Genomic DNA, 23933 nt, shown 5'->3' with positions numbered 1-23933 from the left:
TTTAACAATATTGCGGAAAAGAACAAGTTGACTTCAGTCTCCCAGGCTTATTTGACAAGTAAACCTCTCCGTCTTATCACAAGAGTGCAATAACTGAATTCACTTACAGTGAAAGCCAGAACCTTCTCAGCGACCTCCTCTCTCTCTCCTCATCTCCCTTGATCCTCCTCCTCCTCCGTCGCTGCCTCCTTCACCTGAGGGGAATAACTCAGAGGATCAACATAATCACAACTCAAACACCATGTGTCATTTTTCAGCTGCACAGTTGAAATTATCATTGCTTCCCCCACACTGAGCAGTGCTGCTGGCATTTGACATTACACTCTCATCAGTCTGTGTACTATTGGTTTAGTACATCAAAGCTAATTCAACACTGTGGCTCCAATTAAGCAGATTGTAACTTTGTGTGAGTATTGCACCAACCATCTGTGTAGTTTGGATGGTGCTAAGTAACACACAATGTATATAGGCCGATGTAGTGTCGTAGCATATTATATATGTTCCACTAAAACTTGCTCTATATTCACTCCCCTTTCAGCAGTTTTCAAAGCACAAAACACAAACATCAGCAACATATGATTGTTATTTCGTAAAGAATATTATAATATTAAGTTGTTTTTAATAGTTAAGTGAGGTAAATAAAGAAAAGCTTTGAGAATAACTAGTGATTTACAGTAAGTGTACTGTATGTCAAACCACAAGACTGGTTGGACGGCACTGTATGGAAGCCCATTTCTGACAGAAAAGACAAAAGATGACATTTTTAAAAATAACAAAACTAAAAAATACTCATGTTAAATCCAAATTATGAGATAGAAAGTCAAGATTTTGAGATACTAAATTAAAATTACTCAAATTTTAAGACACTACACCAGTATCAATATTGATTCATATTTGATCAGCGCTGCCTAGTTTGATCGTTTGGTCGGAGTTTGCGAGTGATTGTCAGCTGGCTCTCATAGACGGCAGCTGGACAGCGGACCTCAGATCAGCTCTGACTGCTTGTTTTCCTCCGGTCTGTGAAATCTTGCAGATGACGTTAGGAGCACCAGAGGACACCGAGGAACATGATTTTTTTCAGGTTTTATAAAAATAACTTATTTTTTTAAATCATATTTGCTCCAATCTCGGCTACTTCAGCTTTAAAAGACCTTTTCGTCAACACAATAATTACGAAGAAAGAGCTGAAAAAACACTGAATGTTCATGAGTCGTCCTCCTCTTCCTCGCTGCTGCTGGACTCTCCAAACAGGTCTCCGTGTCGAGAGACTTGAGTCGCTGTCCTAGATGTCGACCTGACGCTGATGAGGGCAGGGCTGTGGCTGAGGCCGAGCAGGACGGAAACCTGGCATCTGGGAAGCAGCGTCATACAGCGGACGTGTGCATCCAGAGAGAGCACAGACAGGACGCTGCACGCCTCCAGGTCCCACAGGCTCAGCTGCCCTGCATTAATATAGCAACAGAAAAAAGTCACTGTAGTCAGATTGAATAGAAGTCTATGAGAAAACGAGCCTACTTCTCACTTGATTTATTGCCTCACTAAACATCGTAAACATGAGTTTATGGTCTCAGTCGCTAGTTTCAAGTCTACTTCAATACAGCATGATGTTCATTTAGTAAATTATGGTCCCATTTAGAGTCAAATAGACCATAAAGCAGGGTATGCTTTAGGACGTGGCTACCTTGTGATTGACAGATCGCTACCACAGCGTTGTCCGGTCTGGGAGTTGTCCGTGTTTTCGTCTTAGAACTTTAAACCTTTCACAGTGTGTTTTCAGTTCATGGAAGTTAATTATAATCTGTAAAGCGCTTTGAGTGTTCGGTAGACTAGAAAGGTGCTGTATAAATGCACTCCATTTACCTCTTTTAATCCAACCCTTATCCACCTGGGACTGCACTGATTTCACTTGCTTGAAAGTGTGAAAAACATGCCGTAATATGGCACCTTAATGTGAAAGAGCCTTTGAGGAAACAGTTGTTTTTAGCACCAGAGTGAAGACAAACACATGTCCACATGTCTGACGCCCTATAAGAAATCCTCCCATTCCTTTAAAGGAAGAGCTCTTAATAACTTCCCACCTGACAGCAGGACGGCTCTGGTTCCTCCCTCTGTCATGTGCAGCTTACTGGAGTCTTCTATGGTCAGGTTGCCATAGCCACAGATGCTCCTGTAGTTGCTCTTGAAGGGGTCCCACACCTTCAGTCTATCAGAGCAAACACAACAAATATTCTTGACACATTGTTGAGTGTTGACTCTGCCCGTTTGCAAACGACATAATAAAACTCAAAAACATACTCTTTGTGAGCTTTTTTGAACACATGTATACCTGTTGCTTCCTGAGACCCCAAAGACAACTCTGTCTGCGTCGTCTGTGATAGCTACGCAGCAAACTCCAGCCTCACTCCTCAGCCTTTTGCTCACCTACAAGAATTGGTACAGAGAGCATGAGGTCAATATGAAATCAGATCATCCACAAGGAACTCACTAGAGAACTGACAAATACAAGGAAGAATTGAGTTAAATAGAGTTAAAACAGAACATTTAAGAGTGCATTGACCGGTCACCCACCGTTCCTTGGTGCAGGTCCCACAGGGTGACGCAGGGGGTCCTCTGCTCCTGGTTGTAGCCACTCAGCACCAGGTGACTGCCGGTGAAGGTGACGGCTGCAGTGTGGAGGCTCGGCAGGGATGTTTCATCCTCCAGGGTGTGGAGGTGCTCCTGTGAAACCATGCTGAAGACACTGAGGTGCTGAGCAAAATAGGAGCACACCACCACCTGCAAAATAAAGGGCTGGGATGTAGATGTAGATGTAGATCAATGATGCAACAACTACTGACAATATAATGGAACATCATGCATGGGTTGGCATGGGTTATCCTGCCCTTGTGCTGTGCCTTGCTCTTTTTCTGTGTACCTGTTGATCTCCACTGAGGAGGTACTGGTCAATAGAGTTGTATTTCTCTCCGTCCAGCCTCCTTTTCTCCTCTCTCTCCCTCCGGGCCTCTCTCTGCAGCCTCCTCTTCTTTGCAGACCGGCTCTCTGTTCGAATGTCCCACGGCATCACTGTGAAGAAAACTCTAAGTTACTTACAGGCCTAAAATCCCCCTCTACCACTGAGTAAAATGCAAAATGTTGTGTTCAAGAGTCAGATATGTGTTTAGAGACGAGGATCAGGCAACTCACATGGTGTCTCTCTGCGTGGCGTCTCATCAGACTGCAGGTCGCGGACAGTGCTGCTGCTGCTGCACAGCAGCGACTCTCCGAGGGACGGTTTGATCTCATGTTTGACAGAGCCAGAGTCCAGATCCCAAAGGACCAGATGAGCTCTGCAACAACAACACACAACAGACAGAAATCAAGCTGGGGTTCTGCTGAAATGGGGGGGTGGATAAATATACAGTAAGAATAACATGTTTGATTCTTTCATTTTTAATTCAGTTCATCTCAGTTAATGATTTAAATGATACCAGGAATAAATGTATGTAGGGTGTGAAGTATCCCTATATCATTACAGACTTTTCACACTCCCTGTACTTCACAGATGAACTCTCACCTGGTCTCTGATAGGCCCAGAAGAGTCCGTCCATCCTCCAGGAGACGGTACTCGTGCTGAGGACAGGAAATGACTGTGATCCCAGTCTGTCTCCTCACATAGCTCCGCTTAATCAAATCATACACCAGAAGAGTCTGGGAGGTCGGACATGATAGAGTAGAGGGTAAGAGCAAACATGAACTTAAAGGTGTCAATTAAAAAGTTCTGAACACATTAAACTGAAAAAGATCAGAGAGTGTGACCTTGAATGAACATGCAGGGGCGTCCATGCTGCTGCTGTTGGTGCTCTTGTCTGTCAAGATGTAAAGTTTGAAGTCATGCGCGAGCACCACGTCGGTGCTGCTGCAGAGGCCGTGCTCCGCTCTGACTGGTCGGCAGGCGAAGCGCCGTCTGGCCAAGTTCCACACGTACACCGTCCCAGCTCTGACGGAGCGGCACACGGCGTACCTGCCAGCAGAGGGAGCCACACTCCATCAAAGGAGGATGATACCACAATGCAAATATGGAGTGGATGGTGCCTCTAAGTGTCAGCTTTGATGGAAAGTGCTTCTGATTCCAAAAAATAACTAGGAAATATCAAGTAGTCAGTGTTTTATGGAGGACGGAAATCAAAAATAAAAGAATAAATAAATAAAAGGCCAAATTAAACAGAAGAGTAAATAAATAAGGGAATTAATACAAAGATAAATAAACAAATTAAAACAGAAAAATCTATTTCTGACACATTTTGTCAAATAATTAATGACTACATTTATTTTTAATATTAGTTTTGATACATTTAATGACATATTTATTTATTTATTTGAGTCATTTATTTATTTATTCATTTAATTTTAATATTACTTTTGCTACATTTAATGACATATTTCTTTATTGAGTCATTTATTTATTCATTTATAAAAACCCCATCGGGGCTTGAACTGGTCATCACATTAGGTCTAATTGTGCTTACATTACAGTGGTACATCTCACTACCTACCTCGGGGTTTCCCCCATAGGGATGACCTCCTCTGTGCCCTCACTCCTGGGCTTATGGATGTTATACGTCAGAGCCTGGTCACTGATCCTGGAGGTCAGATCCCACAGGCGAAGGTACTTCTCTCCGCTGCAGATCCCCAGGCAGAAGCGCAGATCAAAACACAGGCCTGAAGAGAGAGGAGAATGTCCCAGCTAACAAAGCTGCACTGACCTCTGTAGGCTGAAACATCTGGTGAGCATTGGACCAGCTGTGTTGTTCGTATCAGTAGCAACCACTAAATGGCAGCTCCAGTCCAGCGGTGACAGATTTTCAACTTGATTGTTATTTTTGAAACACTGAACATTAACCTTCTCCTTTGTTGGCTGAGATGATGACTATCAGTACCAGATTCTATCAGCTGTATGGTTTATTCCACAGCACCTTCTATGAAGACAAACCTTTGGTCAGCACTGCGGGGAAGCGAGTGATGTGTTTGTGGTCCTCCGTCTCCAGGTTCCATGTGACCAGCTCGGTGATGCCTGTCCGAGGGGAGGGGCAAAAGGCCACGGCGTGAGTCCCCTCCCGGTTGACAGTGACCTGGGAGATGCAGTCCTGGCCGCAGCCCAGTATGGAGCGCAGGTAGAGGAAGGACACGGTGCTGAAGAGCTGGATGTGGATGATTTCACTGCCACTCTTGTGTGGATACCTGACACAGACAACGTACAAAGAGGAGAATGTTTCACTACAGTGAGGTGTCACTGAAATGAAGTCCAGCAAGGACATCAACATGTCTCTAAGGTACGGGAGAGTATTAGTGTCAGGAATAAGGAAAAAATAAATCAGTGGAGGAAACTTTTTTTTATCTTTTTTAATTTGCATTTTGAGAATAAAGTAGAAATGTTGAGGATAAAATAAAGTTAAAACTTTCAAATCAAACGCATACTGAAATTTTGACTTTACTCTCGAGATTTCGACTTTATTCTCGAAATGCAAAAAAATCTTCCTCCACTAATTTTTTTCCTTTATGCCCGGCCCTAATACTCTTCCGTACAAAGGAGGTACCACATAATATCTGTGATTTTCCTTCTTAGCATTTTACTCCTCCAACAATATGTATTTTTTCAGAATTGCAGGCCATCCCTGCAGTGTGTTTCTGGTTTTATAGCGTACCTGCAGAAGAGCAGCAGGTAGTCTTCAGTCATGTCTACAGCTTGTATGGAGGCACCATCATGCTGAGCAGATAGGACAGACAGCACAGCGCCCCCTCTGGCACTGAACACTGCTGCCTCACCACCAGACCTCATTTACACAGAGAAGAATAATAATGTCAAACAACTGAAAAAGGATGTAACTTGGTAGCAAGTACAAAGATCCAGATTGAACAATACCAGAGTTTTTCTATAATTCTGAGAGCATTCATCTGACACACTGAAGAGAGCGAACTGTAAATGAGCTGATGCTCTGAGGCGTTCCACATTTATTACCGTCCATGTTGTCTAGTATTACCAGTCTAGTATTGCCACCACCGGTGCCCTACTTTGTTGTTCATCTGATCCCTCCTCCTGTCGGGTGTGAGGGTATGGCTTCGGTGCTAATTACTCCGAAAGTAGCCATGCAACTGCTTTTAATGCGGTTATAATTAGATGGTAACGGAATGAAGAAAAGGTCTCTGGATATCAGCTTCAGTGTCATACATCAATGTGACAGGAGTGAGGGCACGAAGGCGTCACCTCCGTGCTACATTACACTGCGGAGGCACACGAGTAGTGGCCCGTCTTAATAATTCACTACTGTTTTCAAACCCAGTGGTGACATTTGTCTGGACTCTATGGAGGCCTGATTTCACAGCTTGTTAACAAAAGGGATATGTGATATTATTTAAGAACAAGGTCACTCGCAGTGACACTTGTGACTCATGCATTGTTTAATATGATGCTGCTGAGATCACCATCATGGTAACTATACTGGGATGTGGCCTGCTGTGCAAATATATGCAAATAGTGTTTTAATAATCAAGGTAGTCATTTCCATAAAGGACTTTTACAGTTTCACAGTTAACCCACTGGTGGAGCTTGTTGGGGTTGGATCCAGTCCGACTGGCTGTTCTGCACACAATCAGGACTTAAAGTACTACTGCGACCTCCTCTGCATGTTTTTCAGGATAAATAGTTTGATCTGTACTGCAATTAATTAGGTGACAATGTGCCATTTTTTATTCTGAGACAGCAAGCAGTTGCCGCCACAAAGACGGGGAGGATGACCAAACACAAAGGCAGGACGACCAATGTCATTTTAATGTGCTATTTGCTAGGTTAAGATAAGTGTATATGTCAAATGTCAAAGTGCTGAATATGATCACAAGGCACCTACATGGCAATAGCCTGGTCCTGATCTGGGTCTAAACTGTCTGACCTGTAGGCAAAGAGGACGTAGTCTCTGATGGAGTTGTTGGACAGCAGAATGGAGCGGTCTTTATGGATGGCCTCATGCTCCATGGAAATGTTAGCACAGTGCAGCAGAGAGCAGGAAGACGCCAGGTCAAAAACCTGACAAACACACGAGGGATGCCCATTTAGCTCAGACATATATAAACCTTTTATAAAAACATACAAGGCTCTCTTTGTAAAGTTTCTAGCATTAGTCATTCTGCTGAACAAACATTCAGGCTTCATTCATTTTTTCTGCCATTTAGGGGCATCAAAACAAGATGAAAATACAACACTGACACATCATCACCTTATTATTATTATATTATTATGGCGATAATTACTCTCCTTTTAGCTCCGTTTTGGTCTCCACCACCTCCTATATCAACAATATCTGTCTCTTTAGCTGCTAAATGCTCCACTATGTTCACCAGCTGGTCTCTAACTGTGTCTTTCTGCTGTTTGGTTCACCTTGACTAGATGACTTCCATCATAGAAGACCACCAGCAGCTGTCCTTCACTAGTCGTGGTGACTATGGGAACGTCCACTGAGTCGCTCTCTGAATACACAACTCGCCCGGATTCAACCTCTCTCACCTGAAACACAGCCAAGTTATACATCAGCATCTTGTAACACCACTCTTTCCAGTGGTTTTAAACTGTTGGTGTTTTATACAATACAACTTTTAGTTTGAAATCACATTGTAGTTACAAGCTTCCTTTCTGAGATAAAGCAGAAAAATGATAGTTCTTCTTCATTTAAAGGCACAGTGTGTAGCATTTCGGGGGGATCTATTAGCAGAAATGGAATATAATATTGATAAATATGTTTTCATTAGTGTATAATCACCTGAAACTAAGAATTGTTGTGTTTTCGTTAGCTTAGAATGAGCCCTTCATATCTTCTGTACATAGGGAGCGGGAAGAAGACAAGAATGGACAAACCAAACACTGGCTTTGGAGAGAGCCTTTCACGTTTTTATGTTACCTGAAGGCCACCTTAGTTGTGAAATTGCGGTAACGTTAGCCGCAGAGAGCTAAACCATGGTACCACCAGCGACCGTTGCTCCTAAAGTGGTGTTATTATGGTATGGACGGCCTCGGTTTTGCACTCGGCAGTCTCACGTTACCCTAGTCTTGGAAAGGGAGGAGTGAACCGAGTTGGTTGCAATCTGCAACCACACCACCAGATGCCACCAAATCCTATACACTGCCCCTTTAAACCAACCAGTTAAACTACATTTAGCCGAAGTCTAACCTGCAGACTTTGTCCCATGCGGACTATAAGCATCCTGTCATCCAGACCCAGGGTGATTGAATCTCCCACAACTCCCCCCGCCGGGTCCAGGCTCCTGATGATCCGCCTCTGTTCCAGATCCCAAAACCTGAGGCTACCATCTGATTCACTGGTGACACCCAAGGGTCCACTCTGCCCCGCTCCCAGGGCAGTCACATTGGTCAAATGACCTGGTTAGTAAACACACCATCATTCAATTTGATTATTTCATCACACAGTGATAGCATGCAGTTACAATTACGCTTATGTGCGCATTAAAAATGTAGCAAAATATACACTATGTAGTACTTTAGTTACAGGCGGTGTGTACTAACAAGCATGTACTTTAGGTACTGGGTGTACTAATCAAGTCAAGTCAATTGTATTTATACAGCCCAATATCACAAAACACAAATGTAATCTGTACAGCATACAACACCCTCTGTGCTTAGACCCTCAATTCAGATAACTCCAAATTACAGTCTAGACAATCAGGATGACAACTCATTCTCATCCCAACTCGTCACATACTGCCACCTGCCACGTTTACTGTTGCTGCGGATGGGTTTACCCGGCACTAAGCGGTGCCTTTATGTGGTACCGAACGCCGATGGCCGTGACAAAGCGTCGGTATATGACGACCTGGGAATGAGAACGGACTGGTGTAGTATATAGGCAGTTTATGATGTATTACCTGCCAGCAGGGTGTGTTGGAGGCCTCCTGGGGGCAGCAAGCAGGTGGAGGAGGGCAGCAGCACAGGCAGGGAGGACTGGGTACACTGAGCCAGTAGAGCATGGAGGTAGCTGAACTTCAGCGGGTCACCTGGGTCACACACAGGGCTTAGATGCGGTTTGATACAAAAAAAACCTTTTTGTTGCAAAGTGGTTGACTATCTTTAACTCGATGATTTTCAGTTCCTCAAAATACCAAAAATACAAGAATTCATAGTTCCCCTGTTTGTAGTCACTACATCACCGAACTTCTTGCACCATGTCTTTCATGAAGACACATGAAGGAGATTTTCTTAGTGAATTATCTTTAAAGCAGCCTAATGCAGGTCTTAGTGTCCGATTCTATGCAGATGACTATCAGATCTACTTCTCCTTCAATTTGAACAATACCATCCATCTTGCCTTTTCTTCTGTCTGTTCATTTATTTTTTTTGTGTATTGCACTTTGTTTTTAATTGGTTATATAAATAATTTTATTATTATTAATTGCCTATTTTTTTTTACAAATTAAAAAGTATACTGGCCTAGAATCCTCATTCAGATTTCTACAACTCCACGGATTCCACCTCTCTTACCTGAAACACATATTTCACTGTACTGTATAGTACATGATATGTGACATATACTGTAAATAAATACACAAGATTCTGTTACAGTGTACCTTTAGCAACAGGACGGTCCTCCATAACCATTTGTCCCAGTCGACCCGTAAGCTGGGAGGCCAGCTGACAGGGGTCCTGCAGCAGCACCGCTCTGGACAGCTCCAGAGCACCTGACAGCACCTCCACATCCACCAGCACCCTATAGGAGGTGGAGGGAGGTGCACACTGTATTTACACAGATGAACTATCAGAGGGCTGACAGCATGCAGCGGAAAGAGGCCAAGACTCAAAGTAAGTATCTCCCTGCTTTGGACAACTGTGATCATCATCAATGCTATATGCACTTTAAGACAACAGCTCTGGTAGGACCTACTTGTCTGGCAGCACAGCCTTCTTCAGGTCCTCCTCGATGTCCAGGACAGACAGACCCCAGGCCTTATGTAGCAGGAACTCATAGTTGAAAATGCATTCAGACAGGAAAGGCAGGATTTGGCCTGAGCGGATCAGGTGATAGGGTAACCCGTGAAGCTTCCTCAGATTAAATCTGTAACTTTTAGTCATGCCGTCACCATCCTCCTCCTCATCCAGTGTCCACGCCAGCGGCTGAAATATGTGAGAGTGTTGCGACTTGTCTCTGTAGTAGTCGGCATAGTCTGCGTGCACAGCCATGCGAGAGTCATCTGTTTTTAAATAGCGCTTAATGCAAACACGGCTCAGCTCAGAATGAGTCCAGCGGTACACCCATGTCCCATCTGTCCTGACCTCCGTTAGATGACGACCGAGGTCACGCTTCAGTCGAGCCCACGAGACATAAGGTATCCTGCGGCGGCTGGAAGAGGAGTGACATGAGGTCACTTCCTGGAGCACCTTCCCATCTTGGGCCAGCAGGTCCAGTAACTCCTGATGAACAGATCAAAATAATCTGTGATTCATTTGCGATTAATCACGATTAACTATTTTAACCGATTGCCAGCCCTAAAAATGTAGCTTTCCCCACCTCTTCAGTGACACCCCAACGTGAGATGGATATCAGAGATGCAGCCCGTCTCACCAGCTGCCTCCCCAGCTCTTTCTCCAGGCGAGCCAGCACGCCGAGGTAGAAGCCCTCCAGGCTAGCTGGAAGGCTGAGGCTGGCCTGGGGGGAGTAGGAGGTCCAGAGCTTGCTCTCAGAGTAAACTGCTTCCAGGTACAGAGGCCAGGGACAGGAGAGACAAGCCCGGACTAGCAGCTGCCACTGCTGCTCCTGCAGACATCGCTGGTCGGTCCGCAGCTTGGCCTCTAATGCTGCTGTGATGTCATCAGGACTGAGTGGAGGGAGGGACAGGACTGTGGGGTGGGCTGACTGCTGGTGAGAGAGAGAAAACTCTGGTAACTTTAATTCCCCAGATTTACTGACTTTGCCAAAATCACATTTCTATTCGCCTCCTTTCTGTTGCCAGAGTGAAATTTAAAATGTCATCGACTTCAGTTGAGTTCTACTGAACCTGCAGAGAGTGAGCGCAGGGGGAGTCAGTGGTCGCAGACAGGACGAGGTGGACGTTTGGAGGTAGAGGGGTTGAGATCCAGGAGAGGTCTGCACCATGTTCCTCAGACAGCTCATCTAACCCGTCCAGCAGGACCATCAGGTGTCTCTCTGCTCCCACCAGGTCCAACAGAGAGTAGAACTCATTGATCAGCTGAGGGAGACCCTGCTGGATGAATAAACCTTGGTATCACTTTAAAATAATCCTGGTGAGTCGGGTGAGATATAATGAAGCTGTGTTCACTAGAGATGGACCAGTACCTCTGACAGCTGTGTGTGGGGACAGTAGGCTTCAACCAGCTGGACACAAAGACTCTGCAGGACCAGACGAATATTCCTGCTCTCTCCATTGAATCCAACGAAGTGCACCAATATCTTCACAGCTCTGAAACCCAATGTGACATAAAAAAAAATGTAATGGTTCTATCAATGACACACCGCAAACCAAAAAAAACGTCATTGCTACCATGCGATCCTCTACTCTACCATCTCACCCAGGTAGCCAGGAGGGCGCTAGCTGTGCTACTGCAGCCATGGTGGCGCTCTTTCCCCAGCCTGGTGGTCCAAGCAGGAGGATGGGTCTGGTTTTTGACTGCTCCACTGCCTTCTTCACATCAGCTAGGAAAGCCCGCCTCAACGTACAGCCCTTCACCCTGAGGGATGGAGGAAAAAAGGGAGAGATTTGTAACAACTCCAAGCTGCACTGAGAAAGATTTTGATATGGACAAGAAAGACACTCACAGATGGAGTCCATAGTTAACGTGACGCTGTATCTCCTCCTGTATCTGCACTCTGACAGCTTCTCTCCTCATTGTGTCATAAGGGCCTGGAGTTTTGGTGACCTTCATTACTCTGAAAAAGAAGTAGCTGTAGTTAACTCATACAACACAGAGATATTTATGATATAAATGTGTGTATGTTGTACTTGTTGAGGGAGTTGATGACTGTCCTTTGAAAGTGGGAGGAGATGCGCTCGGTGTAGAACTGCTGGGAGCGATTGTGTTTGGAGTTCAGGCCTTTCCGTCCCCATCCCACGTTACGCTCATAGATGTTGGTGTAGCGCAGCTTGATGATGTAGACATAGAAATTAATAAAATGTACATAAGAGGCAGAATTGAGAGACAAGAGAACTAAATCTACAATGGCACTTTGGTTTGGTTAGCCCTCTCAGAGGCTTAGAGAGTAAAGGAGCATTTCTGATTCATCCCAAAACACCTTTTTTTCTTCCTTTCAATAATACTAAAATATTATAAATCTTAAAAATCACTGTGATTTTTGAACGTCTAAATGTGATTTCAACTGGAGTTTATAGCCAGTAACAATGAAAATACCTTTTCATGGAGCCGGTCCATAAATTGCCGGTGTGCTGTGCTGAGTACTGGATCGAGCTGAGCCCGTCCCTTCAGGAGGTCGGCGTACTGCGCTGCATGTTCGTGCTTCAGGTTGTAGTGCAGGTCTGGGATGAGTCTCTTATAGCAGTGGCAGTGCTCCTCTGGGGGAGCCTCGTCTACAGACTGCAGACCTGTCTCTACCTCCCAGTCAAGAACTACGCACAAAAAGATAATGTTGTTTGTGCCATTAGTCTTTATCTTCTATCTGCAATTTTTCCAGCTTGCACTTCTGAAGCTGCTGTGAACAAGAATCCAACAGCCCAGTGGAACGATTTCTCTGGTCAGAAGGATAAAGGAGAAACCTCTATCATATAAGAGGTGGGAATAAAACGTACCGGTTCTGAGTAACAGTGATGCCGCCTCTTGCCCAAGTGCCTCAACCGTGCTGCGTTGTAGAATCCCCCACAGTCTGCAGCAGGTAGCGCTCCAGTCCTTCATGGCCTGCCTCCTGTGCTCTCTGTCCATGCTCAACATGTCAGGATGGTGAGAGCTGTGAAGGTCACCAAGAGATCATGAATGGGCTTGTTCAAAAATAGGCAGTTGCTAACAAGTAGTTAAATGAGACTACTAATTTACTACATTCGTTCATAAGCCAAAGTATTGGACATGAGGATATTTTGACCTGATGATAGATCGAAGTTATTACAATCCATTCTGTGGGGATCATGAATGTCTGTATCAAATGCTATATGGCATTGCATCCAATAGTTGTTCAGACATTTCAATCTAAAACAAAAAGCTTCTGGTAGGACTAAATTAAAAGTCAGAGGATCACTTAAGTCATTAGGATTTATCCTCTGGGAACCATGATGTAACACATTTTGTGTCAATCCATCTGATAGGTGTTGAGATATTTCACTGGATCGTTGAAACGTGACCTGCTGGTGGCGCTGATTTAAAAGGAGATCAATAAAGTCATTGGGAATTATCCTCTGGGGACCATGAATATCTGTTATGGTTGGGCAATTGGACAATCCATCGTCAGTTTTTTTTGGGGAGGGAGGGGGGGCGATTTTTGTCATTTTATTTTGCTAATTTAATGATCTGCCTCCTTGAGAATTCAACTCGGTATATAATTAACCTGTAAAGCACAATTCAAAGAGTGCGTTAATAGGAATTGGCCAAAAATTCTGAGATTTTTAACTAGAAGCACTCAAATATATCTCCAATCGCCGGTTGTTGAGCTGACGGTGGCCAGTTGGAAAATTTTAACATATCCACCAACCCTAATATCTGCGTAAAATTTCATGGCAATCCGTCATATGGTTGCTGAGATATTCCACTCAAAACCAATCAAGATCTATTACCAAGAGATTGGTTATCGATCTAATAGTTGTTGAGATATTTTAGTCTGGACACACAAACCGACCGACTAACAACGCAATCCTTTAACAAAAAAGTTGAATATTATGAGGGAGAGTATTATCATGACATGATCCGACGCCACACCGTAAAAACTGTGACCAGTGAGTTTTGTTTTCACCTGATGGGAAGTAAGCGGTAGACAGGAGGAAGGCAATTCTCGTCCAGCTTGTAGTACATCTGGAGTAAAGTTAGGTCCGGGCTCCTTGCACCCACAGGGCTGAGTCTGGCCTCCTCTCCTCCTGAAAATGAGCTGTGGGAGCTCTGGCTCAGCAGTCCTGAGATGGTAGCCTGTTCTCCGAAATTCAGATAATTCCCATAAATGGAGTGTTGGATGAAACTGCTGTTTGCAGTGATGCTGGACCGGGAGCCTGAGGCAGGGAAGTCCTCCACTGGTTTGTTTTTGGACGCCTGCTGTTGGTCTCTCGCCACCACTCTCACTATGGCCTCATAGGCCTCTCTGGTGATGGTGGGGGGAAGGCTCCGGACCTCGTGCTTCTGTCCAACAAACAACTGACCAACAGAACATCAGAGAGTCACACATGAATTCATCATCTGGAACAAAAAGATGCTAAAATCTCTACACTCTTGTACTGTCAAATAATACTACAGGACGATATCTTACAATAAAGTTTGGACCCCGGGTTTCCTGACATCGCTGCAGATTCTCCACGTGCAGCTCTACGGTGTCGTGGCGTTCAGCAACAGGCGTTCCGACCCCCCAGCGGAGGTCGATCATCCTGAAGTCGTAGCCTCTCTGCTTACAGTACAGATACAGTCTGGGATAGACGTTCTCCATGAGCGCACTTCTCTCTGCAACCGTGTCTGAATCAAACACATATATACACACATATGGAAAACCATTGTTACCAGCTTTTTCTAGCCTTTATGTTAAGCTAAGTGCCTGATGGCTCCACCGCCATATTAACATACAGACACAGAGTCTTCTCATCTAACTCTCCACCAGAAAGCAAAATAAGCACATTTCCCAAAATGTCGAACTAATATACCATTAAGACTGAGTTAAAATGATGGTTTAGAGCAGGGGTCGGCAACCTTTACTATCAAAAGAGACATTTTAGGCAAAAAAAAAAAAAAAAAAAATCTGTCTGGAGCCGCAAAACATTTGAGTATTGTGATGAAGGTAACACAGCTTATAGTCTAAGTATATAGTATATAAGTCTAATGCAGTGAGGGCCAAAGAGCAAATGTACTATGGAGTATTAGGGCCACATTAAGGGGAAATAATCTGAGATTTCCAGAATAAAGTCATAATATTACGAGAAAAAAAAATTGAAATATTACGAGAATAAAGAGAAAAAATGTAGTAATATTACGAGAATAAAATCGTAATATTACGAGAAATAAAGTCATAACTTTACGAGAAAAAAAGAAAATAACACATAAAATTACTACTTATTATATATTATGACTTTATTCTCAAAATCTTAGATTTATTTTTTTCCTCAATGTGGCCCTAATACTCCGTTGTACCGTCGTACCATAGACCTACAACAATGATAAATAAAAATGAAAATGTAAACGAAAAACAGTTATTCATTTCCATTTTTATAAATCCACAGGGAGCCACTGGAGAGGAGCTAAAGAGCCGCATGTGGCTCCGGAGCCGCAGGTTGCTGACCCCTGCTTTAGAGTGATCCTGAAATATATCTTTGATGAAACACCTGGCAGCCATTCAGAGAAGATTCTCTTCCACGGTGTAAACATGTCAGATGTGTTCATTCTGACCTTTGTATCCACCACATATGTAGACCATGAATCTCTTCTCTTCAACAGCCAATGAAGAATCCTCCTCCTTTCTCTGAACCTCATTGGCCGTCGTACCGCGCCACACATTTGTCGCTGGGAGTTTGTTGTCACTTCTTTTGTCCACATCGTCTTTGTTTGACCTAACAGACAAATGAGTCCCACTGTCCGTCTCTCTGTCCTCCTTGATACCATCTTCATCCTCATCTTCTCCGACTAGTGCCTCTATGCTCCTTAGTAACTTTGTTGAGTCCTCAATTGTTCTCCCATATTCATGTAGGTTTAATAAGGCCTTGGCAGCCTTAACCTGTTAAAAAAGAAACATTAGGTCTGTATGATGAACGCTTGGAAAGTAATTTGAGTACTATTCTGAATTAAAGACAGATTACAAAGGAATTGTCTTACAGCTTTATGTCTTTTTATTTCATTTTAAGGATGGACTAGTCATTGACATGTAGCCTGCATGTAAAGCTATAAATGACGTACCTTGAAAAAATGGCCTTGGTGCAGTATGTCAGTTGTCCTGTCCTCTAAGTGAGGATCCTTTGGGTTTTTTCCTGTTTGCTGCAGCTGTAGCTGATACTGGAGACAGACAAGAGAATATAAATCATTTTAATTTAATCAGAAATTAATGAACTGAGACAAAAAAAAACATGTTGTTCTTCAGTGTTGGCTGTTGATCTGAGGCACTTACTCTGAGGTGATTTGTAATATTGGATTCCTCTGTCAGTTTGGTGTAATGCCCCTTCCTGTTTGTCCTCTACAAAATAAGAGCATCAGGGAAGACACAGGGATGGGTATGTTCAGGCCTGTGATATTCAAATTAAAATCGTACTCCGAAACAGACATAAAAAGGTCAAAATCAAAGCAGCAGAGGACAAGATATCCTCACTTAAGTCCTACTATTCAAGCCCCCCCCCAAACACTGGATCCTACATTTCCCATGATGCAATTTGATAGCATCTTTTATTACATCCTCCCTGTCTAGTAAATGACCCATGCCTCCATAACACCAGTTTGTAATGCAGGATCTCTCGTATAAATGTGATGATGTCATCAACTTTGCTGAATTTTGATCTATATTAATAAATAATATATTTTTTTAAATTAATAAACATATATGTCTAATAATAGAATATCTAACATCCATTTCTTATATACGTCATCTCCATTAAAGCATGTTTGTCCTAAGTATTTATGAATTTATGGACAATTTATGGTGCATTTTTTATAAAATTGGATATTGTTACTCTCTTTATATAACACACAGTTTGTATGTGTTTGCATGGGGGCAATGTGGGGGTGCCCTTTAAAAAAAAACTAGCCACTGCCCCTCAAAATATCGCTGGCAGACCTGATAGACAGTCATGTACAAAATCTCATGATAATCCATCTAATAGATGTTGAGATTAGGACCAAAGTGGTGGCTGGACGCTCATTCATACAGCTCCTACATAATAATAATCCCTATAATGTACATAGATCACCTGACAAAGTGAAGTTGGGCCATTGTTTATAGCTGGAAGTGTTACAGCCTCTCTGTCCTCCTGCAACACATAGTACATGTATAAAATACCACATTACTGTAGAGACTGAAATACTGCAATTATATCAATTACAACCTAAAGATATAAATAAAAAATATGTATCCTAACAAAACTGGAATTGAACAGTAAAGTGATAAAACATTTTTACAAGTAGGCACTCAGATCTCTCTGTCTAAAAATACTCCATTGCAAGTAAAACAAATCCTGAATTAGAAAAGTACTCATTTTGCGGAATGGCTTCTTTCTAAGTGTTTATTATTAGAGAATAACATATCTCTTTCTGTTTTTATCCCTAACAACTACATGTAAGAACATTTTAATGTTGTAGTTCGTCAATGTGAAGCCAACTTTAGATATTTTATATATAATATCATATAAAAATATCTTATATATATATATTAATAAATATAAATATACATATAAATATATATATATAAAATTATACTGTAAAGAATTTTAAGAACAAACGAAAAAATATTATGAATTATTATTATTGACAATTAAAACAATATAATTTGTCGTAAAAAACACTTACTTTCCTCTTCTTTTTTAGAAAAAGCCCGTCTCTGTTATAGGTCCACATCCCTTCACCTCCAGACTGATATGAGACTACAGCCGTCTGTCAAACAGGAAGTAATGAAAGGCCCAACTTCCGGTCACACATTTAAAAAAATAAATAAAAATAAAACATTTAAAAGGGAAACATCAAATTCAAAAATGAGGAATAGTTAAAGCTGAAGTAGGCGAGACTGGAGCAAATATGATTAAAAAATAAATAAATAAAACGGTCGAATAGAATAGACGAATCCTTTAAAAAAATAATATATCCATAAAGCTTTTAGAAAGGTGTTGAATACAAGTATAGCTTTTCCACAAAAAAAATAAAAAACACTGAATTAATCATTTAAAAAAGTTGGCGGGTCCAAAATCAATGTTTTGCTTAAATCTGTGAAAGATATTGGACTTTAGGTTCCCACTTCTAACAAGGCTTGTGAGCAAATAGTAAACAACGTTGGTATCACATGGTATCTCTGAGTAGTCAGCAATCAAGTTGGCAGTTAGTTTGGGGGAAAAAATAGATAAATGACTGAGATTGACAGACACTGGTGTCTCCATCAGGCTGTCCAAAGTTAGCAATTGTACCTTTAACTTTGAAGGCAGTCGATGGGATGTTCATAGACAGAACTGCTGGAGGAGAAACTAGCTGTTCACATGAATCAAGCACTCCTATACTTTTATATCTCATACAGTTCAAACCAATGTGAAATTACATTAATAGACAAGCAGTAGACCAAGTTTGGGTTTATTTATGTACAAAACATTTTTTTAAATTCAGAGGGGAAACAAAAAAAACATTTGTCAAAATAAGAAAACGGTGACCTTTTGTGTGTTACTAAAATTTCTCTGGCGCTTTGACACATCCATTTATAACCACAATCCAGCATGTTTAGCTCCAGTGCCTGGCAGCTGGGCCTAACCTCAGAGTGGAAACATGGCAGTGACAGCAAGTATCTCAAGCACACTCCATACCGATGGATGACCGAGCAGAATATTTGGGTGCCGACTGTGTACGAACAAAAACCTGACCGGATGAGGTGTTCCTCTTCATCTGGCTCCTTCCCACAAACACATACAACACAGCAAGGAGCTTCAAATAAATCCCAGTTCAAAGTCTCAGTTTAGCTGGAACAAAGATGGAAGGATGTGAAGGCATCTTGACGGGAGCAGCAGCATCAACAGGCTGCACGCTGAGTTCAGGCTTCACTGCATTTCCTCGTACAAAGCGGCACCAGATAACTGCTCCCGAACCTACTCGTCATCTTTCCCTCCTGTTTTACTGATCTGCAACGTAAGAAACAAGAGGGAAAACAATAAAACGTGGCCCCGTGTGAAGGATTTCAAACAAATTTGTATTTAAATGGTTCACACTTACATGCTGGAGGATCATCAAGTAGAGATGAAGGGGGGAGAAAAAAGACACATGAATATGGACAGGTTCATGATGAATGTCACTGCAGGATTTAAGCTGAATAAGTGCACCATCCTGTGGCAAGAACGTAAAGTACACCTACTTTGATAACGTCAACCCAGTTCCAACCTCTTGGCAATTCCCCTTTGGCATCTGAAAGCAGAAATCATCATGATGTGTTATCCGTTGACTAAAAACACAATCACTAAGGACTTTAAAGTCTAGCGGAGATCCAACATTTTCCACAGCTCTCAAATATGCCGGGCAGGAAATGTGTATAAAATGATACATGCATGACTGTATTCCATTTAAAGGAATGAATTTCTCTTTTTTTTCTCTTGGGTTTAGGTACAACTTTATCTAAACCACTTTATTTTAAGAAAGGATACAATTTTGATCAGAGAGTTTCAATATAAAAAGATGATCGTACAAATCCACCAATTTGCTTTGGACAGTCTGACTGATGTTACCTGTTCTGCTGATGATCCTCCTCTTCTGAGATTTAGTCAGCTGCTCTTTCTTCTCCTTCTTCTTGCCTGTTGAGGCAGTAGACGAATCACCGGACGTCTGCAACAACAAGAAATAATCTGTTATTACGAGGCTCCTAACCTAATCTAGGGGAGGAATAAAGAGCACCTCTCCAGGGAAGAAGATGTCACACAATACCCACAAAGGTTGACTGAGAAGAGCTCTGTGGGGTTGTGCAGCAATCGGGGCTTAGTACCAAGACCCCAAGACACAGGACTTTGAAACTGTACTGATGTATTTAGTCAGAGTGATGAAGTATACTGACCACAGCAGAGACTACAGGCTTGTGGTTCTCCATGAGGGCCTCCTGGTTCTCCTTGGCCCACTCGAACAGAGTGTACATCATAGCAGTGCCCAGGTTGGCCTCCACCTGCTCCTCCAGCTTTGACAGGATCAGCTTCTTCGTCTCTCCAGAGCTGTTATTAAATCAACGTACAGCAAAGAAACAACATGATTTGTCTTTGTTTTGTGTTGTTAATTGATTTCCAATAATACCTATATACATACATTTGCATAAAGCAGCATATTTGTCCACTCCCATGTTGATAAGAGTATTAAATACTTAAAAAAAATCGCCCTTTAAGGTACAGTTTGAACAATAAAAACAAAGTGTGATGAATTTGCAATTAATCGCGATTAACTATGGACAAACGAGTGATTAATCGTGATTAAATATTTGAATCGATTGACAGCCCTAAAAAAAAAAGATATACTCTCAAAACTTCTACACATAGTGGCTTTTACTCAAATTGGCTACATCCAAATACGGTATTGACACCCCTAAGAAGCTGATAAGTGTTTCCAGATTTGTATGTCATCTTCCAATTTAAACTAATGCATAATAATAATAATAATAATAATAATAATAATAATAATACAGCAATGTGTATGCAACTTACATTCTGTTGTTGAAAAAGGCATCGAGGGAGATTTGTGGGGCCGTCTCAGGGTACATTTCGGGCCATGTGAGGTCCAGCATGAACGCTTTGGTGTCCTCAAGGTCTCCTATCTGTTGTATTACACATCACATGAAAATAGAAGGTGAGACAAGGTACTGCTACAGAATAACTCCTAATAGTTTGTCAAAAGACATGAAGTACAACTGAAACATCTTGAGAGTTTCTTGTTTTAAATTACGATACGATACAACTTTATTGTCAGTTTGCACTGAAATTCATTTTGCATCCATAGGCAGCTCAGTTTGAGAAAAAGTACACATACAATAGACATACTGTTACAATAAACGGACAGACAAGTAAGACCCATCACACAAAAAACAGGTTGGCCAATGATCGTCGCGCAGATTTTGATTTGGCTATAAATTTTTGTTTTCAGTTTTACAGATTAACTACTAAGCCAGGCTGTGCTGCAGTACAACAGGACACTCTGAATCACTGAACTGAAAAATAGAAAAAATAATCTGGCTACTGGCTCCAAATGATCTGAGTCTGTGAAGAAAGTAAATGCGCTGCTGCATCTTCTTACAGGTAAATTCAATGTGAGTGGTCCATGATAGGGTGGAGTCTATCAGAACTCCCAGGTATTTGTATGAAGAGACCTGTTTCATTTCTACAGCATGAATTGTAACTGGAGGCAGCTGATAGTCAGGAGGATAATTTGACATATATCCTGTTGAAACAGTGTTGGGGAGGCACAGGTTATGGTCTACTTTTAAAGCAGGCTTTGACAGTACAGAGGACAGTACAGGGGACGGTGCAGGGGACAGTACAGAGGACAGTACTGGGGACAGTACAGGGGACAGTACAGGGGACAGTACAGGGGACAGTACTGGGGACAGTACAGGGGACAGTACAGGGGACAGTACAGAGGACAGTACTGGGGACAGTACAGGGGACAGTACAGGGGACAGTACAGAGGACAGTACTGGGGACAGTACTGGGGACAGTACAGGGGACAGTACTCACCCTAAACTGAAAGGAAATTGAACTGATTTCCTTGAAACACTCATCCCCCTCATAGATGGAGCGAAGAGCCTCCAACTCCATCTGTGGTTGAAGAAGACAGAGGTTAGTCAGATTTACTAGAGAATTACAGCAGCAGCAGCTTGTCCTTATAGCTTCCAAACACACCAAACCCCATTCAGAAATATGGCAAATTACACTTGACACACGTATGTAGGCTGGAACCACGACTCAAAACCTGTCACAGGATAATGATGACCAGTTTCTAAAAATCGGCTTACATTGTAATCCTCTAGACATTAATTTACTACAACTAAAATCAACCTCCAACTTGATAACTCAACTTACCACTTGTACTACTGTGGCAGATGGCTTCAGTATAACACCGATATTTAATTGTTATCGTGTACTATTTGATAGATTAACATTAGCCGAATTAATTCAAGGATGTTTTGAAGTCAGAAAAAGTCTTGATTTGTGGTTTATGGGGCACAAATTCCTCCCTATAGTTAAACACACTTGAATTAGCACTTTTTTGAATGGAGTTTGGCGTGACATTTTACTCCCTTTATGAACGACGCTTATAAAGCTTATAAATACATTTGACACTCTAACCTGAGCTCTCACACACTGAATAAAAGCTGACATTTCCACTTGTTTTGCTGTGAAACGAGCAGAAATGCTGTTAACTAAGCTCGTCAACATGCTAGCGTCAAGTAGTAAGCATGCTAGTAGCAGTTAGCATGCTAACAGCAGCTAGCCCGCTAACAGCAGCTCGCCCGTTAACAACAGCTATCATGCTAACAGCAGCTAGCCCGCTAACAGCAGCTAGAATGCTAACAGCAAGCTAACATGTTATTACTGCATCATGATTCATTCATACCTCCTGATCCTCGTTAGCTGTCATGATATTCCTTCTGTTCCTGCACGATGTACTCTCTGTTTAGAGTTTGTATAAAAAAAATCCCAGCGTTAACAACCCATTGTCTCTTATTAAAACTAACTTTACGATGATGATAACTCAACTTCCACCAGCTGATACAGCAGCAGTGCCACCATGTTACACACATGCGCAGTAGGTAAGGTGCTCTAGGTGACCTTTGACCTCTTTGCTTTGAATCATTAGTGGATGCAGTTTATGCTTATGGTAGGGTGTTATAATAAATAATATAGTAGCAGTTTAATGTTTACTTAAAGGTCCCATATTGTAAAAAAAAAGGGAGATTTTCATGTCTTTTATATTATAAAGCAGGTTTAAGTGCTATATATAAATACTGTTAAAGGGGCTGTTTGTAACTTCTTACACGTATACATCAATCCGGGTCGGTGTCCCATGCACGCTCGCGTGTGGCTACGCTGCTCAGACTCCAACACAAACTACACGGACGCACCAAAACCACAAAGTTTCTAGTGAAGCCCGTCTTGCAAAACAGTGTTGGCCGTGGTCGTAGGGCGCGGGGGAGACCGTAGCTTTGGTCTCCAGGACCGGAGTCTCTCCTGTACTCTGCTCCTCTGCCTGCTTGCCTTCACTCACAGCTCGCTCCACCTCACGTGCATGCTCGCACACTACACACTGCAGAAGAGTAAGTTTAGCTCTGAGAATATCTAGTGAATGTACAGTGGACGTTTGTGCAGAAATAAATGCTGCAGCTCCTCCAGACCAACAGAGGTTTGTGAAGTGACGGGGCTCCGCAGCGAGAAACGTTTTCGTCTCCGACCGGCTGCCGGTGTCTCCCCTGTTCCCTCCAGCCACGGTCGGGAGGCTGAAGAAGGAGAAGCCAACACTAGGATCAGCAGTGATTCATAGAGAGACCTTCGTCTGGTCAGCTAACATTACTGCCAAGCAGGTGAAATATAGAGTGATACTGTGGTTTTAGCTGACGTGTGTCGTCTCACTGTCCGCGACCCAGCCTGCTTGTCATAGGTCTTGTTGCAGTGTATGTGAATGACATCAGCTGACAGGAAGTAAACATGGACCCAAACTGTTGCCTAGCAACGCAATTCCGTTGCAATTCCGTTGAAATGCACTAAAAATGGAGCGTTTCAGACCGAGGGTAAATACAGGCATATTCAGGCAGACAGTATGAGACTAATAAAGTTTTTTTTTAACATAACAGCATGTAAACATGTTCTAGTAGACACAAAAAATACAAGTAGGAACCTGAAAATGAGCACGATATGGGTCCTTTAAGGCCAGTGGGGGTCACATGACTTGAAACCATACTCCAGCTCATCAAGAAGATAGTACATCATCTCAATTCAAACCAATCATTTCATTGTCAAATGCAGCTTACCTTAAGGTACAATGAAAAACATTTGTGTTAGTTTGTCATAATATTTTTGAATGTGATTTTAGTCAACTTCCTTGCAACAATATG

The 23933-nt window shown here is 42.4% G+C and overlaps 2 protein-coding genes across 2 annotated transcripts; both read right to left on the bottom strand.

Moving 5' to 3' along the window:
* Positions 1–1093: 1093 nt before the first annotated feature.
* LOC119481326 lies at positions 1094–17792 on the bottom strand. Its single transcript, XM_037758128.1, has 32 exons — positions 17672–17792; positions 17077–17136; positions 16284–16349; positions 16076–16171; positions 15572–15896; positions 14448–14647; positions 13944–14335; positions 12796–12950; positions 12401–12615; positions 11995–12134; positions 11811–11921; positions 11564–11722; positions 11331–11454; positions 11032–11235; positions 10545–10889; positions 9921–10447; positions 9607–9746; positions 8908–9036; positions 8196–8404; positions 7409–7534; positions 6924–7057; positions 5682–5810; positions 4970–5217; positions 4533–4698; positions 3796–4000; positions 3554–3687; positions 3184–3326; positions 2915–3063; positions 2569–2775; positions 2327–2421; positions 2079–2203; positions 1094–1442 (listed from the first exon to the last, which is right to left on the bottom strand). Exons 1-32 carry the CDS (start codon positions 17717–17719, stop codon positions 1204–1206), a joined length of 5745 nt encoding a protein of 1914 aa, XP_037614056.1. The 5' UTR covers positions 17720–17792; the 3' UTR covers positions 1094–1203.
* A 631-nt stretch (positions 17793–18423) lies between these two features.
* rwdd (RWD domain containing 4) lies at positions 18424–22637 on the bottom strand. The gene is made up of 8 exons (XM_037758136.1): positions 22439–22637; positions 21559–21639; positions 20533–20642; positions 19899–20049; positions 19576–19672; positions 19209–19258; positions 19070–19072; positions 18424–18978 (listed from the first exon to the last, which is right to left on the bottom strand). The coding sequence occupies exons 1-8, from the start codon at positions 22460–22462 to the stop codon at positions 18946–18948; spliced, it is 549 nt and encodes a 182-aa protein (XP_037614064.1). The 5' UTR covers positions 22463–22637; the 3' UTR covers positions 18424–18945.
* Positions 22638–23933: the final 1296 nt, after the last annotated feature.

Source organism: Sebastes umbrosus, chromosome 22 (genome assembly GCF_015220745.1).
Source record: "Sebastes umbrosus isolate fSebUmb1 chromosome 22, fSebUmb1.pri, whole genome shotgun sequence".
NCBI classification, from domain to species: Eukaryota; Metazoa; Chordata; class Actinopteri; order Perciformes; family Sebastidae; genus Sebastes; species Sebastes umbrosus.
Note: the sequence above shows the minus strand (reverse complement) of the source record. Positions and strands in the feature narration are given on the sequence as shown.